This window comes from Nasonia vitripennis, chromosome 4, assembly GCF_009193385.2.
Source record: "Nasonia vitripennis strain AsymCx chromosome 4, Nvit_psr_1.1, whole genome shotgun sequence".
Lineage (NCBI taxonomy): Eukaryota > Metazoa > Arthropoda > Insecta > Hymenoptera > Pteromalidae > Nasonia > Nasonia vitripennis.
The window spans coordinates 6,970,824-6,986,914 of NC_045760.1; the positions used below are offsets into that span (position 1 = coordinate 6,970,824).

A 16,091-nucleotide genomic window follows, 5' to 3' on the forward strand; every position below is an offset into this window, starting at 1 on the left:
TCCGCTGCAAAAGCGGCAGAGAACGCGTCGCGATAAAAAAGTGAAAGTCACCGCAACGCACTTGAAAGCCACGGGTATAAAATATAAATAATTAAATAATTTCAACAAAGCAAGCTCTGACATAGGTAGCTGGAAATGTAAACGCTAGAGAGGCGCGAAAGAATGAAGGTAAAAGAGAATCACGGAGTGGTCGTTTTGTTGATAATCCGTTTGTCGTTTCTCTGCGTTAAAACCGAACGAAGATTCCGATATAAACGAGCATAAAACTTTCAGCTACTGCATTATAAAGTAGAGAGAAACAATTTTATAATCCAGATTTAAAATGATTTTCAAGAAAAAAAAACCTCGCACGACTATGATTAATCGCAGCGAATAATACAGGGAGACGCTAATTGCCCTCGGAATCTGCGAGAAAAGCTTGAGAATTTTTCCTGAAGCTTAACGCAGCCGTTGACTTTTCAAGTGCCTTGAAGCGCTTTTTTAGCCACAACGGACAAGCTCGCTGTGGCCGAGAAAAACGAGAGTGCGAAACGTCGTCGTCGTCGTCTCGTTATAATAAAGTCCGCGGCAGACGAGAGGGAGAGCGCGAAAAGCATACAGGGTTAGCGAAGACGCGGAAACGCTTCTGCCCGGGTAAAACTGTCTCTGCGCCTCATTCTGCTACTGCTCGGAAATCGGATAACGTTTTCGCGGCGTTGCGAGTTCTCGGGTTAAATCGTTACACGTTAAATATAATTTCTTATACAAAACCAGTTAATTAGTCATAAGCTAACAATCTCTTCCTCATAAAAACAACGCGTATACCCGAAGATAAGATTAAAATTTTTCAATTTGCAGCACGTTCCTTTTTCTAATTAATTATGCCGGAGTAAAAAAATCAACGCTCTTAAAAACGAGCACAAAAAACCATCCTCCGCGCACATGTGCTATGCATTCCTACACGTGCACGCGATACCCAGCTCTCTTCAGCAAAGGAAGCAGCAATATGATTAAAAAAAAAAGAAGAAGAAGCACGGGAGGCTGCTAGTCGTATAATACGTGGCCCCAACAAAAGCAGCGAGCGCATTTTTATGACTTAGGTAATTTCTCGGGGAATCGCGTGCGCGCGCCACGAGGAGGAGGTAAATGAGAAAGAGGAAAAAAAGGGTAGCACACAGACGGCTCTCTAGCGGACTAAGCAGCAGCAGCAGCGGCTCTTGCCCGAGGGTAGCTGTGCATGCGAACTCTTCTTGGCTTCCACTCCGGCACACTTTGCCACCTTTTCATTTGACGTAGCGAGGTGCGAGTTTTCTCGCGGAATATACGGTATTATGGCGCGAAAACAACGCGTCTCTCTTTCTCTCGACTGTTTGTATAAAAAGCTCGGGAGTAAGAGATGCAGTGTGCATAGATGCGGGAGAGGAAAAAGTGTGGCGTAAGATGCAGCTGTGAGAGGGTCCGAAGAGGACGGCGGATTTAGGTGTGCGCTTTTTTTTAGAGATGACGTCGCGATACAATTTTTCTTTAATTAAGTCCGCGCTTGGCGCGAAAATTGGCGAGATTGCCGTATGAAAATTTCGAGAGATATAAAACGGGGAATTTTTAATTTATTATCAAAATTCATCAGTGCCAAAAAGCAAACGAATGTATTTCAAAGGCAAATATTTCGAGACAAAAATTTGCACGGCAATTTGAAATTGAAACAGCTAGCGTGTGAAAAATTTTATATTCGAATAATTTGCAAGGCTACAAAGGCGTAATAACGATGTGCAAACATAACGTCCCGAATATACACTCGGGAAAACTCCTAGGCAGTGACGAAGGAGAAGAAAGTGTCAACTATGCGAACAAAACCGGACTGTGTAGAAAAGTGAGATGGAATATATTGTATAATAGACGTATGACAAAGGCGTGATAACGATTTGCAAACACTACGAGATTCGAAGAAGAAGTAAGTCAACCATGCAGAAGATACGCGCATAAAAGTGCCTCTCGAAGGACATGGACGCAGAGAAATCAGCCCTTTATGGCGCGGTTTACGATGCCTATATCAACTGGACCGACGACACTCGGTTCCCGTGGGAGGGAGAGCTAATTGGAAGGCTTGCGCGCGAAAAGTATCGACGGACTTGCGACTCCTCTTTTTCCTTCGCTTTCTCTCTCGTCCGCCGTCGAGCGTGTTTCTCTATTTTTTGCTCGCACTTGAGGATTCGGTTGTACGGCTATATAAGAGCAAACAAGTGGAAGTCTGGAATAAGAGTTATAAGTGTGTGAATAAATGTTACATAATTTATTGATAAAGTGAAAAAAAGGGTTTCCTTTGTTTTTTACATTTAACTTAATTTCTTCGCGACTTAAAGCCGAGACTGTTACAGCAGCCGTGTCCGGACGAAATTATTTCCAGAGAATATGAAATTATCGCGCTTCGAAGATTGCTCTAATTTTCTTTAATCTCGACAGACGATTCTGTCGTTGCTCGTACATTTAAAATTCAGAAGCTTTTTTCAACGTCTAGTCGGAATCTTTATAAGCAGTTGGAGTGTCTGCGTTTTATAAAAGGACTGAGTTATTTTGCCAAGCGAATAATTATTTTAATCGTTAAATTTATAAAATATGAACAATGCAACTCCGTAGAGACTTCTATAATCATATTTAGTCAATCTCACTTGTATTTGCAATAAGTGAATTTATATCTTTATTATATTGAAAGCTGAAAAAGTATTGTCCGCACATAGCCACTTTTGGACAGCCCTGAGTCGAGAGCTAAGGCAGCTGCAGCTGGGAAAGAAGACGAGGGTAGGTTGGTGGTGGTGGTTCGTGTGTATGTATACGTGGCGCAGCGGGGAGCGGGTATAAGTGGGGAGGGGTGAACTAAGGGGGATGCCTCTCGCGTGTATAGGTGGTGCCGGATTTAAGGTCACTATAGAGGGGCGTGGCGGCGTCTTAAGTTACGCGGACGCGCCATGCTACCTTCGCCAGCCGTCCAATGGCATCTCTCATCCGCGCCTCCGTTGATGCATCCTCGCGGCTGCCAATTAATCAACGTTATATCTTATTTTATCCTGCCGGAGCTTCCACCAACGTAAGACGCGTGAGAAATAATTACAACGTTGCGCCGATATGCTCAATTTCATAATTAAGAGAATACGCGTGCTCTGCGATCAAGCAGATAGAATAGAAATGTAAAAAGCGAGATTAATTAAACGTCGCACAAAGCAGTTGAACGCTACTATTTCGATTTTGATTCCGACCACAGGAAAAGCAGCAACCCACCCCAGACGCACCGGCAAAGGTTAATCATCCGCATAACGCAGGCTCGCGCGCAAGGCCCATTACGGGCAGCCGCGTGCACCGGCGTCACTGTCCTCCCCGAACAAAGTGCCGTCGGCTTGTTTACGTTACATTTTCTAAGGCCGGCCGCGCAGTCCGAGATAATAGAACGTCAGTGTTCCGGTCGGTCCTCGACGGAGCTAAAGAGAGAGAGAGAGAGAAAACGCTGCAATAGCGACGACTTTTGACCCCGCGCAGGTTTATGCCTTCCGGTTCCTGCGCTCTATTACATATCCGCCGACAGATCCCTCTACTTACATTCTTACCCTCCTCTGCTTGTCTACTCGTTGTTGCGTTGCTGCTTTGCCCGGGCGACTTGTGATAAAACACCTTATTCGTCCTTCTCATTGTGTCTTTGTAGTCCCTGCTTGTTGTGCGAAATCGTTTTAGCTGTCCACACTTTCGTTTTTTGCCACCACTTCTCCAGGAGCTGTGAAAAATTATCACTCAATCAATGATTATTTTACATTAATTATCACGCATCAACTCACTATCTGAATATTTCATAAATCATATTTCCACCCTCGAGCCCCGAGATAAAAAGGGGAATAAAATAAAATAATCTCGCCTTTGCGGCATGAAATATAAAAGACAGAGGGAAAATAAACAAGCGGGAGTTTTAAACCGGAAATTGTGGTCCATTAAAACGCGAAGTGATAAAAATGCAGGAGCGTCGCTCTCGCGGCCGGCCAAGGGCGAGAAGATCTAAGTGCGCCGGCTCATAAAAAAATCTATTTTCTACGTCAGGAGTTGGCTTCTCTCTCTCTCTCTCTCTACCCTCGGGGGGCAAGCGGGCAGTTTCTCCGCCGCAATCTCTTTTGCCGCGCGCTTTATTACGCGCGCGCGCTCCTTCCATTCATTTACGCTTTCTCGCGCTTACCTACACACTGCTCCTTCCGCTTTTTTGCGAGCTTCTCTTCCGGACTGTGTAATAAGCTGCAGAAAAAGTCACGGCTTTGCTCTTTCGCGCTGCGTGTATACTCGAAAGTTGCCACGCGCGCTTCTGAGAGAACAAAAGATTTGCGTTTGTTGTTTTTCTTCGAGTGGAAAGAGCGTAACGCACGAGGTTTTCGCATTAGGATTGCATTCATTTTTTTCACCCCTTCGCGTTCAAAGAAACTCACCGCAGCCGCGAGCGCATCGACATCTCGTGAAAGCCTCATCGATCGATATAGGCCACTTTGACTTATTCATGCGCGCTCAATCAGGCTCGCTTCGCGCTTTCTTTGCCCGCACGGGAAGCCGATGAGAAGAAAAAAATCTGCCCTTTTTCCTCAGAGCGCGGCATCCCTCATCAGCCTAATGAATCATTCAGGCCGGTTTCCACACACCTGCAGGCGCGCGGCCTTTGAATCGACTCTCGAGAAGAAGAATTACACCCGCGTAAGATCGCGTGTAGGTGTATAGGGAGATAGAGGGGAGGGGGGAGAAGGTCTGCGGGATCGGTGCCGCATTGGCTACTATCGGCTCCTTGGGGATGCTGCCGCCCCTATTTCCGCCGTTACCAGAGAGCGCACTTCAACTTTGTCGGAGTTTCTCCGCTTCCGCTCTCTATCTCTCCTCTCTTGGGCTTGTGTGCGTGGATGGTTATACGTTATATGATACGAATATTCACCAAGAAACCTCACGTTGCATTTCACGCTTATCAAGCAACATCTCAACGGCCCGGCGCGCACAATGCACATTCTCTAAACAATATTCTCGCGAATCCGCGCCCACACCCTGTCGATATATATATATATATATATATAAATGCATATTCCATAGAGCCTCGCTCGACACTGCACACATCCCAACTCTCTCGCATACGCTTCGCGCGTGGGTCGAGCTTTCTCGCTCTCTCACTCGCGCCCGGTGTATAAGACTTGGCGTGGGGTATTGATCGCGGCGCGGCGCCTTACTCTCGCGTCCCTCTCCTCTACGTCTCCGTGCAGCGCTTCATCCTTACGCGTCCTTACACAGCCCAGGGCAGCAGCGAGCGAGAGAGATGCGGAGTCGTCTAATCCGGCCCCGGCAAAGCGACCACGTCAAAGGCGACGCGCCGCACTCTGTACTCTCTACCTACTACTCTCCGAGGAAACTTGGTCTTTGCTGCCGCTGCTGCTGTGGCTCTGATGCAGCTGAGCACACGTGTGCGGCCCAGGAAGTTCGCGTGCCCCCGAGATGCCGAGTCGAGGGACCGGACGAGCTTCCGATACTGCGCGGAGAAGCTTTGCCCCGAGCTTTTCGACGCGAGTTGTTTTGGGAGAGGAAGAGAGAGAAGCTTCCGGGGATGAAGATTTTTGCGAGACTTCCGTCGGTGATAAAGTCTCTCCTCGCGGAATATTAAGTAACGCGGCGGTACTACAGAGCCGGGTGTTCCGAAAAGCCCACAGCCTGCGCGCGGATAATCCGGCGAATCCCCTCTGGAATTCGCGCGCCGATCGGTCGAACCAGCTCCCTTTCCCTCTCCGCGCGCGTGTTAAGTCGATCGTCCCGATAATTGCGGATCCAATTGTCCGTCCGAACGAACTCCCACGCACCCGCCGACTCGTCTCTCTCACTCTATACATCCGCGTGTGCACACATTTATACACACGGGCTGCTGGCTGTGTTGTCGGCGCGAGGGTCGCGCGAAACTCAAAGGTTCTTATCTTTATTGCCGAATTCCGCGTATCTTCGAGCGGGGGAGGCAAGAAGCCCGAGGCCGGGAAATGAGGACATTCCGAGAGCGTACGCGATTTCAACCGCAGCCGCCGCCGCCGCCGCCGCCGCCGCCGCCGTTTACGTGCGTCTATTTCGAAAAGGCTCTAGCTCTGATATCCATAGGCGGCTTTTTGCGTATTCCGTGAGCGAGCGACAATTTTCGGCGCGCGCGCGGGAAAAATTTTTCATCACGCCGATACCAGCGCTGGATCACGTCGACGCGGCGCGTCGACGTGACTTATAGGGCTGAAATTAAATTTTTGCGCCGAAATTGCCCCGACGCTGATACTATGGTAGGTGTATGTGCTCCTGGATTTTGAGGGTGTGGGATCATATGGCGGGAGGTGCGATTTGCATATTTTTTGAGAGGCTCGCGCCGCGCGCTTTTTAATTGTGGCGGGCGCAGCTTTTTTTTTGTAATTTGGGCGTAATGGAGCTTGATTCGACTTGATGAAATCGATGTCAGGGAGGGTGCTCGGGAGTTATGGACGAACTTGAGTGCTTTAGTTTACTGGAATGCAGCACTTAAGGGAAAACCAAATTTTATTTCTCATGTGTCATTAGCAGTTGTAGCAATAGCGGACCGAGCAGATCCAAGAAAAGGCTCTTTTGGCATAGCTGGTACACCTTCGTATACATATACTCTCCTGTGCGTAGATTGTGATGAGGGAAATGGAAAAGGGCCTATGCGCCACCTATCTTTATTGATCGGAGACACGGATAAATTAGAAAGCGCGAGAAGAGCCAGTCCAAATCGACTTTGTATTTCAGCGTATCGCGATAATGCGAGATAGTTGTTATATAACGTGAGAAAACAAAAAATTTAGATTCTAGCACCTCTGCTTTACGCAATGCCAAAAGTTTCGCTGCATCGTCCCACGAGGAAAATCATCGCTTAATTTCACAAAGAAAATATCCTTACTACAGGTCAAAGAATTGAAAAGCAGAGTATAGCAAGCACGAAGCAGTAAAAATTAATAATGCAAAAGACGTCTCCTGCTCTCGCCAGTAGAAAGCCAGCATAACGAAGACAAACGAGAAGCATAAAGCTCGTCTCTAAAAACAAAGAAGCGCTCGCCGGCAGCGGGAAAGAGAGAGAAAAGCAAGAGAGAAAAATAAAAGAGGAAAGCTTCTTCGCTAAAGCCCGGCGAGTCGCGAGCCAAGAGGAAGAAATTATGCGCGCGGCGTCTGGGGGGAGGAAGAGTATACACAGAGAGTCCGCCGGAGATAAGGGAAAGAATATAAGCGGTAGCTCGCCGAGCTCCCCCGAGAAAATGTAAAATATCTCCTTCGTTATATCCTCGATTCTTATTCTCGAGTAGCGAGTCCCAGACTGGCTATATTCCTTCCTCGGAGGGTCAGAGAGACAGAGAGACAGCTAGTGTCTGCAGGAGAAGTGGTACAGTAGGGGGGAGGCTCGAGGGGTAAGACACTCAAGGGGTGGCAGTATCTAACGTCAGTTAAGGGGGGAAAGAGGGAGAGTCGCAGTCGCTCGACCGAATATATAAGGGAAGGAAGGCGGGGTATAGCAAGATGGCCGCGGGCGCAGTCGTTGCCGCTCCTCTGCTCTGCGGAATATCGCCTGCGGAAAACCAGCGGAGGGGAAAGTAAGACATTTCTCCGCCCGAACTGCTGGCTGATATGCTGCAGGCTGCCGAGAGTAGTCGAGAGGATGAAAGAAAGCTTTTTCAACCGAATGTCTGCTGCGCGGTTAAGCTTCTTTTTACGGGTTCGCCTCGAGTTTGCAGAGCCGGAGATTAAGATGAAAGGCGGACTTTTTAAGATAGAGACCAAGTGGGAAATTATTGCAGTCAGTTTTTTTCTCGAAGTTGAATCTTGAGTATATCATTTAGTTCGACTGCAAAGTTATAATTCCGTATTTTTAGAACAAAGTACACACGTCTGGTATAAATAAACCCTGAATCTGAAGACGGACAGTCCGAAGAAGTGGCAAGTTTAGCCCAGAAGAATAGCGCTGCATAATTCAGCGGGCAAGCGGGGCGCGAACAATCATGCATAAATAACTTGTTTTACAGTTCTCGACTATTCCACCGCGCGCGGTGCAGTGGTATAGCCGCCGCGGCGCCAGACAAAAGAGAGAGAGAGAGAGAGAGAGAGAGAAAGCGTTGCGGTCGGCGCGTATACGTCTCTGAATTAACTCGGGGATTCGTCTTGCTAATTATAAATCTCGTTACTTCGGCATGCAGCTGCTGCTTTCTTTCGAGCTAAGACGTGGTTTCGGGTGGTGTAATCTCTTTTTTTCCAAAATTGAATTTTATACCCCTGATAGCTGCGCTTGATACAACGAAAGTTTTCAGAGCCGTAACGAGCTGATGCTTCGTCGAAAATGTGCAATCATCGGGTATTCATCGTCGATTAAATTTCATCGCTCGCTCGCGCATCGCATAAAACTCCCGACAAATGAGCGTAAAGTAGCCGTAAAAAAGTTTCAGCTATACGGGCCGTAACAACTCCGATTATACGAGCAGGACGTAAATACTATAGATACGGGAAAAATGAAGCGATGGCCACTTTGATGCGCAATAACGAACTGCATCAGACCTTCATTACGTCGTGTTTAGAGAAGTAGTATACGCGTGGAATCGTCTACTTACGCTTTAAACCTCGAAGTTATCGAGAAAAAGTAGGTTCAACGCGCGTATATTTAACTGCACACAAGGGACGAGAGCATGTGTGTGTTATACGCTCGCGTTCGATGGGTGTCGATTGAGTATGCATTAGCAGCGCTGCAGAGACGTTCGATTATTCGTTGACACTTATCTGATATCGCCGGGCGATATTGAGGCCGCGTTATTGGATTCACGTCAATGTAATTTTCATTGCTCTTATACGGGCTGTGCGGCGCATATAACTCGTATATATCTCGATCGGGCTCTTCCTCTCTGACTCTCGATCTCGTCTTATATTTAAACGCGCATGACGCCGCCGCTATACTACTACAGTGACTGGCGTCTGCTTTCCGTCGTTTGCGAGGCGGACGCGCGCGATTAGCTTTGATGCTCGACGAGGTAAATGACGCTGGTGTGTTAGAAAGTTTATACATCGATGTGGATTATATTACATCAACGTTCTCATTACCACCCACTTCGCTCTATTTATTTCGAACGACAAAAGATCGTCGCGAAGAAAAAGCCAGCCGCGCGGCCTTGTCTTGCACTCTGGATCGTCCCATCAGCAAACGATACAAATTAAAATCCCTCGCCGTACAATCGCATTTCTCTCCCCCCCCCCTCTCTCTCTCTCTCTCTCACTTCCACGCAGCGTTCCGAGGTGTGTATACGCTTGGCCAACGGCGGCGGGGGCCAGAGAAACGAGAATAGTGTCGGTCTACGAGCTGAGTGGAGTTGGTGAGCAAATTGCTCAAAGTAATTAATCGCTTTTGTCGGAGCTACGCGCGCGCGAGCGCCAGCCAGTTCTATCTCTTTCTGCCGCGTTGGCTGCTCTCTCCCTCTACTCTCTGCGTAGCCGTCTCTTTCGAATGTGTGTTCGCGTCTCTCTCGCTCTCTCCCTAGCTGGTACTTCTGCATTTGGAGTTTGCGCCGAGTGAGACGCGAGATAAGTGCCGCTGTCGGAAGTGGCTCTTTTATCGAGTTTCGGGATTTCTTTCCGAGACTTGCGCGATCGTTTATTTGCCGATCGGAGCTGCGGGGTAATGGATCGTTTATGAAAGTTAATTAGCGTATAATTATGCGGCCGAGAGAGATCGCGACCGATATCGAGTGTGTATACCGGGAGTAAACAGACGCATTTGTTTACCCGACCAGTCGATGCATAACCGATGGCTGATGTTTCTTAGGAACGCTGTTTGTCCAGAGGAATATAGCTGCTAATGAATTGCTCCAAAGCGACCGAACTGCACGCGTGTATTAATACGTATACGTATACGCATAAAAGTGCGAGTCTCGTTCGATTTATTCACTTGTTGATTCTGGCGGACTCGTTTCCGTCGCTTTCCCGTTCGCAGACTAAAGTTTATTCGCGTGTCTCTTGAGATGCATCTCGCCGTGCTGCAATGGATCTCTCTCTTCCGATATATCGTTTGCGAATCGCAAACAGCAAGTCCAGAGACTCCTCTCAGCTGGAAATTCGCGCTGCTGCCGCTGCGAGAGGGAGCAAAACCTCCAAAGAGAGGGATGAAGCGCGCGGTATATAACGGCGTCGATAGACGTGTGCTCAGAGAGATAGAGAGATAGAGCGAGAGAGCGAGAGAGAGAGAGAGAGAGAGAGAGAGAGAGAGAGAGAGAGAGAGAGTCGGCCACTACCGCGTGCAAGAGACGGAGGAAAACCGATAGGGAGTCGGATAGGAGTGGCTGCAGTACGTGTGGTAACTGCTGCTCCGGCTGCGAGTCATGCCGCTGACGTGCAGTTTGATAAGGAAAAGTATCGGGAGAAGATTTTTGCGATAAAGCGCAGAGAAAGAGAACGTGTCAATATTGAATTTACACGGCGCGATGATGACGTGTCTGATCGTTCGGTCAACCTCCACTTATTATTCGCTATACTTTCTTGAATTTCGAGGCAATATTCGAAACCTCATTTCTCTCTTGCACACGTTAAACCGCGCGGACACAAAAGCGGCGCGTCGTATCTCCCGACAACCCCGCACACATGAAAACGATTAAGATAGAGAGCGAGCGCGTGTATAAGTAACGATCGCGTCCGCGCGAGTGATCGTAAAACCCGCCGCGGCAGCGCGCTCCAATATTTATGATACACGGCGCGGATGAGGTGCGCTACCTGTACACACACATACACACACACACACACAGACCTCGTCGGCTCTCGCGAGAGAACCTTTCTTGCGCGCGATCGATAGGGGTTAGTCCTGCAGTGTATGTGCGAAGACGGAAAAATCTCCGATCCTCTTAGCAACTTTTTTCGTATTTGCCCTCGGTCTCCTCTGCAAACGTTTGCTCTTATCGTTTACGGGCAAATGTTTGAGTATACCTTCGGTGATCGAAACGGATGAAAAATCGCGGAAAAAGCGCGTAATAGAATACCACATCCCAGATTATGTGTTCCTCATCCCCCGACAGATAGGTGTATAGTGCCAGCAGCGCGACAGCGTTAATAAATTCCATTCAACTCCGGGGCAATTAATCGCGGTCCATTCGAGCGCCGGTAAAATATGATTCAGAGAGAGAAGAGAAAGAGAGAGAGAGAGAGAGAGAGAGAGAGAGAGAGAGAGAGAGAGAGAGCGAGCACCGAGCGGGGGCGGGATCGCAAAAGACCGAGATGAAACTCGCGCGCGTACACGGGAGAGCAGCCGTTATGTATTCCGACCGTCGTCTCTCGGGCCGCATGCATGTAACTATACGTACATAGGTATATGTATATAGCGGCAGCTCGTGGGAGGAGAGAGAGAGAGAGATTCGAGGCAGCGGCTTTTGCGGCGCACAGCGCTGTAAGAAGCTGCGGAGCCGAGGCTGGCCCGGGACATAAGAACACTCTCCGAGGGATCAAGGAGGGGTCGACTGCTGCTGCTGGAGGGACTAGCCGCACAATACGAGGCCAGCTGACTCGGGGGAAGTAAGTTGTATTGATCCCCCGCGAGGAGAGAGTCTGTCTTTCTCTCTCTCTCTCTCTCTCTCTCTCTCTCTGCTGGAGGGGCTGCTGCTGCAGCCGGAAAAGCAGTAGGGTTAGTACGTGTTCTTAATCGCCAAGTGAGCGAAGCCCGCCTCCCTTCTCCTCCTTTTCTCCGCGGGGGCTGCTTCCCACCCCGACGCGCAGCGCCGGCAAGCGCCTGACCCGAGCCGTCCTTGTTCTCCTTGCCTCTCTCGCGTGCAGGTCTGCAAGCGCTGTAACGATCCCCCCGCTCTATATCTATACATCGATATGACTCGCTCGCTTCTTCCTTCTTTAAGCGAACAGTGCACTGCTCTGCTGTTTTCGAATTCTGCATATAGTACACATGTGTGTATCTGTATATAGCAGGGTAAACACGTGCGCTCACGCTGCGTTTGCTCGGAAGTTCGCGACCCTCTGTATTTATAAGTTTTGATTCGTAAACAGCGAATGCTGCACCGCCAGCTACTCGCGCTGCATGCATATTTGCATGTTTGTGGATAAGTTTGCGGGTGCTGCATGTGTGTGTGTGTGTGTACCTAGAGCTGCGCTCTGTATACTGCTATATGCATACATGCAGCGCTGTATAGCAGAGGGAACGTTGTATATTTACGGGCGCGTTTGTAAGTCGTTGCGAGAAAGAAGCCTTCTTTTCTCTTAACTGCGCTCGTTTTATCGCACCCGTGTTATATTGTTTGCAAACGAGCAACGCGTGTATACACTAATTTTCCCGCGCGCGCGCAAACGCAGCGCGTTAATCTCCAGTGAAAAGCGTGTAGTGATATTATAATTATCGAAATTATACCGCGCGCGCGCGGAACAGCAGCTATACACGCTTATGGCTATATGTACCTATACACAGCGCGAGTATATTTGTAATTAATAGTTCGAAGCTCGCTGGAGCGTGTATAGAGCCGGGGCTCGGGCTCTCGCGCGCGCGCGCGCGCGCGAAACTTTTCGAACAATTGTTATAGATTGCTCCTTTGTTAAAGCTTATCGCTTCGATGGCTCCTCCCGTGCGCGGCTGCGGTAAACTTGTATTTAATCGACTGAAAGTGTACAAAGCTCGCGTTATTCGCGCGCGCACGCGCGCGCGTGTCTGCAAAAAAGAGGCTCTGTATATACTGTGTTATACGAAACTTTTTGACTGTATAAATTGACAAACAAAGTGGGTATCGCTTCTTTCCTTCTCCCACACAAGAACGACGTAGTGATTCGGCGGAATAATTGTGAAATTGATTCCGCGATTGTTTGTCGGCGGTGGCGCGGTATAAATTGATTTCCAGCCAGCGCAGCGTATTACTAGCGGCAAAACAGAAGGCGCAACGGAGGCTTTCTTGCCCCGACGCGCCCGCGCTTAGTAAATTTACGAGATTGTATTCGAGCTTCGCGTACTTTTTGCAGCAGCACACCCTCGCCCGGAACCGCGGCTTGTTAATTACAAGCCGGATCTTGCTGGGATGAAAAAGTTGCAGCAAACACGAAAATCGCAATTCCGAGTTGGTTCATTAGTTAAAAATCGAGTAATTACTTCGAGCCTGAGAATGAGAATTACGAGGAGAGGGTAGAGGAAGAGGCGAATCGACGAAGCATGAAATGCACGTTGATGAGAAAGTGAGGAGGCGTGTAAAGACGCGGAGTGTAACTCGAGGACGATTTGCCTTTTACGCGGCCATAAACCGACCGGCGGCGGAGCCTGGAGCGCATTCGCGACGGAAACGGCAAATTGTGCAATTCTGCCGGCTTTACGGCATTCGATTACGAAGAATGCGCCGATTAAAGTGGACGACGCGGTTGAAGCGCCTCGTGTGTCTGCTCTACATTCGATAAGACATTCCCTGCGCGGCTTTTATTGCGCGGATCTCGTGTTTATTCTACGGCACATACGTCTTTTCTACTCCTGCCTGAAAGGTGACAAAGCGTAACGATTACCTCGTTCTCTCGTTTATTCATTTGAAAATCCCGTACACGAACCACCGGCAGAATTTACAAACTCGGCAAGTCGAGCAGCAGAGATAGATGCGCGGGTGGGGCAGAGGGATACACCGAGCTAGCGAGAGAATCTTAATTGTCCCGCGGAAATACGCTGCAAGATGTACAATACTCGGTAGGAAATGACGTCATCAGTCAGCGGTAAGTTAATGCAAGTGAGGCGGCGGCGCTTGGGAAACGGACGGAGAAAGAGACACAGGGTCGTTGTTTGTGCGGCAGAGAGATAGAGGCCGCCGAGCCCGCGAGAGAGCGAGAGAGAGAGAGAGAGAGAGAGAGAGAGAGAGAGAGAGAGAGAGAGAGAGAGAGAGAGAGAGAGGAGGGTTGGATTTTCACGAAGCACGAGTATAACCAGTGCAGCAGCAGCCGGCTGGCGGGGCTAGTCTCGGTTGAGTTATGCTCGTATTTCCCGTCAACACATCCGATGACGTCTGCGGCGCGATGTAACTGAAATGTATGAACGCACGCGCCCAGCTTCCGCCTCGCGCGTGTTTGTATACACAGCCCTCTCTGAATTATACTCGCGGCACGCGAGGGAGTGTAGCTTCTGATTCGTATGCCGTGCAGTGCGGCGGCCGAAACTTTTGGCAAATACACGGGTTATACGCAAGAGTTAAATTTCCAATAAAAAAAAAGAAAGATCAAAGAGCTTGCACGCAAGCTCGACCGCGCGTTCGATTAACCTTAAATTTTCACTCTCCGATTCACTTTCTCCGAATTACGGCAACACAGCGGCCGGCCGCCGCGGATTCGATTGGGGGTAGTCTCTCTCATCCCCCACTGTCCGCCCCGGCCAGCTGACCCGGTGGCCGCATGCGCCGTGGAAAAAAGTACGGCGCCGGCAGCGCGCGTCGCGGCACAGCTTCCGTAGTAGTTTTCTCTTACGTGCGCGACCTCGATAAAAAAGCTCGCGCTCGCTCGTCCCGCAAGTGCATCACGCCGTCGCAGTGCAGTAAGATAGTAGGAATCGTTTCGCTGCAGAGACATTTAGGAGAGACAAAGGATAGTCAAGACCACGCCTCTCCGTAGAGTCTAAGGAATAGCGCGGCGTGTCCCCTCCGTATCCTTACGTGCTAAGATTTTTCCACCCCTTTCTGCGACGCCGCTACCCCTTCCCAGCACACACAGACACACACACGCCCCTTCTTCTCATGCGGCGCCCTCCTTCGTATCGATCGCTGCAAAAGAGCGGGGTTGGCTCGCCGCGCGCGTTTCTTGCTTGCCCCGAGTGTGACGCATGGCTGGCTCAAGTCTCATGTATACACGCGGAAGCTGGTGTGAGTGCGACGAGTACTATAGCCCTGCGCCAACCCTTTGCTGGCTGTCTGTGTGTGACCTGTGTTTTCAGACTACCCCTACCGCTGCGGTGCTGCGCTGCGGCGTCTCGTGAGATTTACGGCTTCCCTTTTGACGCTGCTTTCTTCTAATTCCTTCGCTCTCTCTTTCCCTCGGCGGAGATAAGAACGAGAGACGAGGGTCGTCGAGCTTTTTTCACTTTTATCGCGTGGAGAGCTTCGTCGAGATGCATTTGCTGTGGCTGAAAGGAGATAAGTGCGCTTTTTCAGAACGACTTAGCTCTTCGCAAACGGTAACTAAACTCGAAGATCCCTCGATCGATAAATCCGAGGCTCGAACCCCGTCTGTGTGTATAAGAAGCAAGTTATTCGGGCTATCTAGGCTGCAGCATAGTCTTCTTTTACCAACGTCACACGCCGTGAATCTCGGCGAATGATGCCCTACGTGCCGCGAGTAGTTCGGTTCCTATACGGGATTCGTGCCGGATAAGGCAGCCACGTGCACGTAGCCTCTCTCTATATGTGGGAGGTTCGCCGTTGCTTTAGCCAGAGACTGTTAAACTCCGCGCGCGCGCGAGCGAGGTCTTATCGGTAAAACTGTTCTATAGCACGGAGGATGCTGGCGTTCGCGGCCATTGGTCGGCGGCGGAGAGAACCTTATAGAGTAACTCGAGCTTCGAGCGCTGGAGAGAACGAGCTGTGTATACGATAGCGAGTAGGGTCGAGGTCATTAATCGTCGATTTTTCGCGTTACACATAAAGTGGAGCGTAATAGAAGCATCAAGCGGAATAATTGAAATCGAGCTTCGCGAGCAGTCGTGAGCTTCTCTCATTAGAGCGTAATAACAGAGAAATTATAAGCTTCGCGCTTATACGACCGCGCACATGGAAATACGCTATTCGGCCGCTGCTATACACATATAGAGGACAATTAAAGTTTCTCGCCGTATATTAACGCGCTCGCGCATTTTCATCCTCGCGCGCAGACTGCTCGCAATGAACTTCTAACTGGGCAAATTTAATTCTCTCTCTCTCTCTCTCTCTCTCGGGCTGTCTCGCTGCGGTGCAGGCAAGATATAGCCGCGAGCGCTGAAGTTTCTGAAACGAAACGCGCGGCGCATGTGCTCCACTTGACGCGCATCTGTGCCTCACTCTGTGTGTGTGTGTGTGTGTGTGTGTGTGTATAACATTATCGTAGACGATTGACACGTTCCTTCCATCGAGCGC

The 16,091-nt window shown here is 49.5% G+C and overlaps 1 protein-coding gene across 2 annotated transcripts in view; it reads right to left on the reverse strand.

The window, feature by feature from the left end:
• Nucleotides 1-2,254: 2,254 nt before the first annotated feature.
• LOC100678558 overlaps nucleotides 2,255-16,091 on the reverse strand; it is a 223,353-nt gene continuing 209,516 nt past the window's right edge. For both annotated transcript variants that reach the window (XM_031929507.1, XM_016984907.2), the window contains 2 exons: nucleotides 3,568-3,739; nucleotides 2,255-3,449 (listed from right to left, as the gene is read on the reverse strand). In XM_031929507.1, coding sequence (XP_031785367.1) covers nucleotides 3,387-3,449; nucleotides 3,568-3,739 — 235 coding nt within the window. In that variant the 3' untranslated portion in view covers nucleotides 2,255-3,386. The remainder of the gene's footprint in view (nucleotides 3,450-3,567; nucleotides 3,740-16,091) is intronic.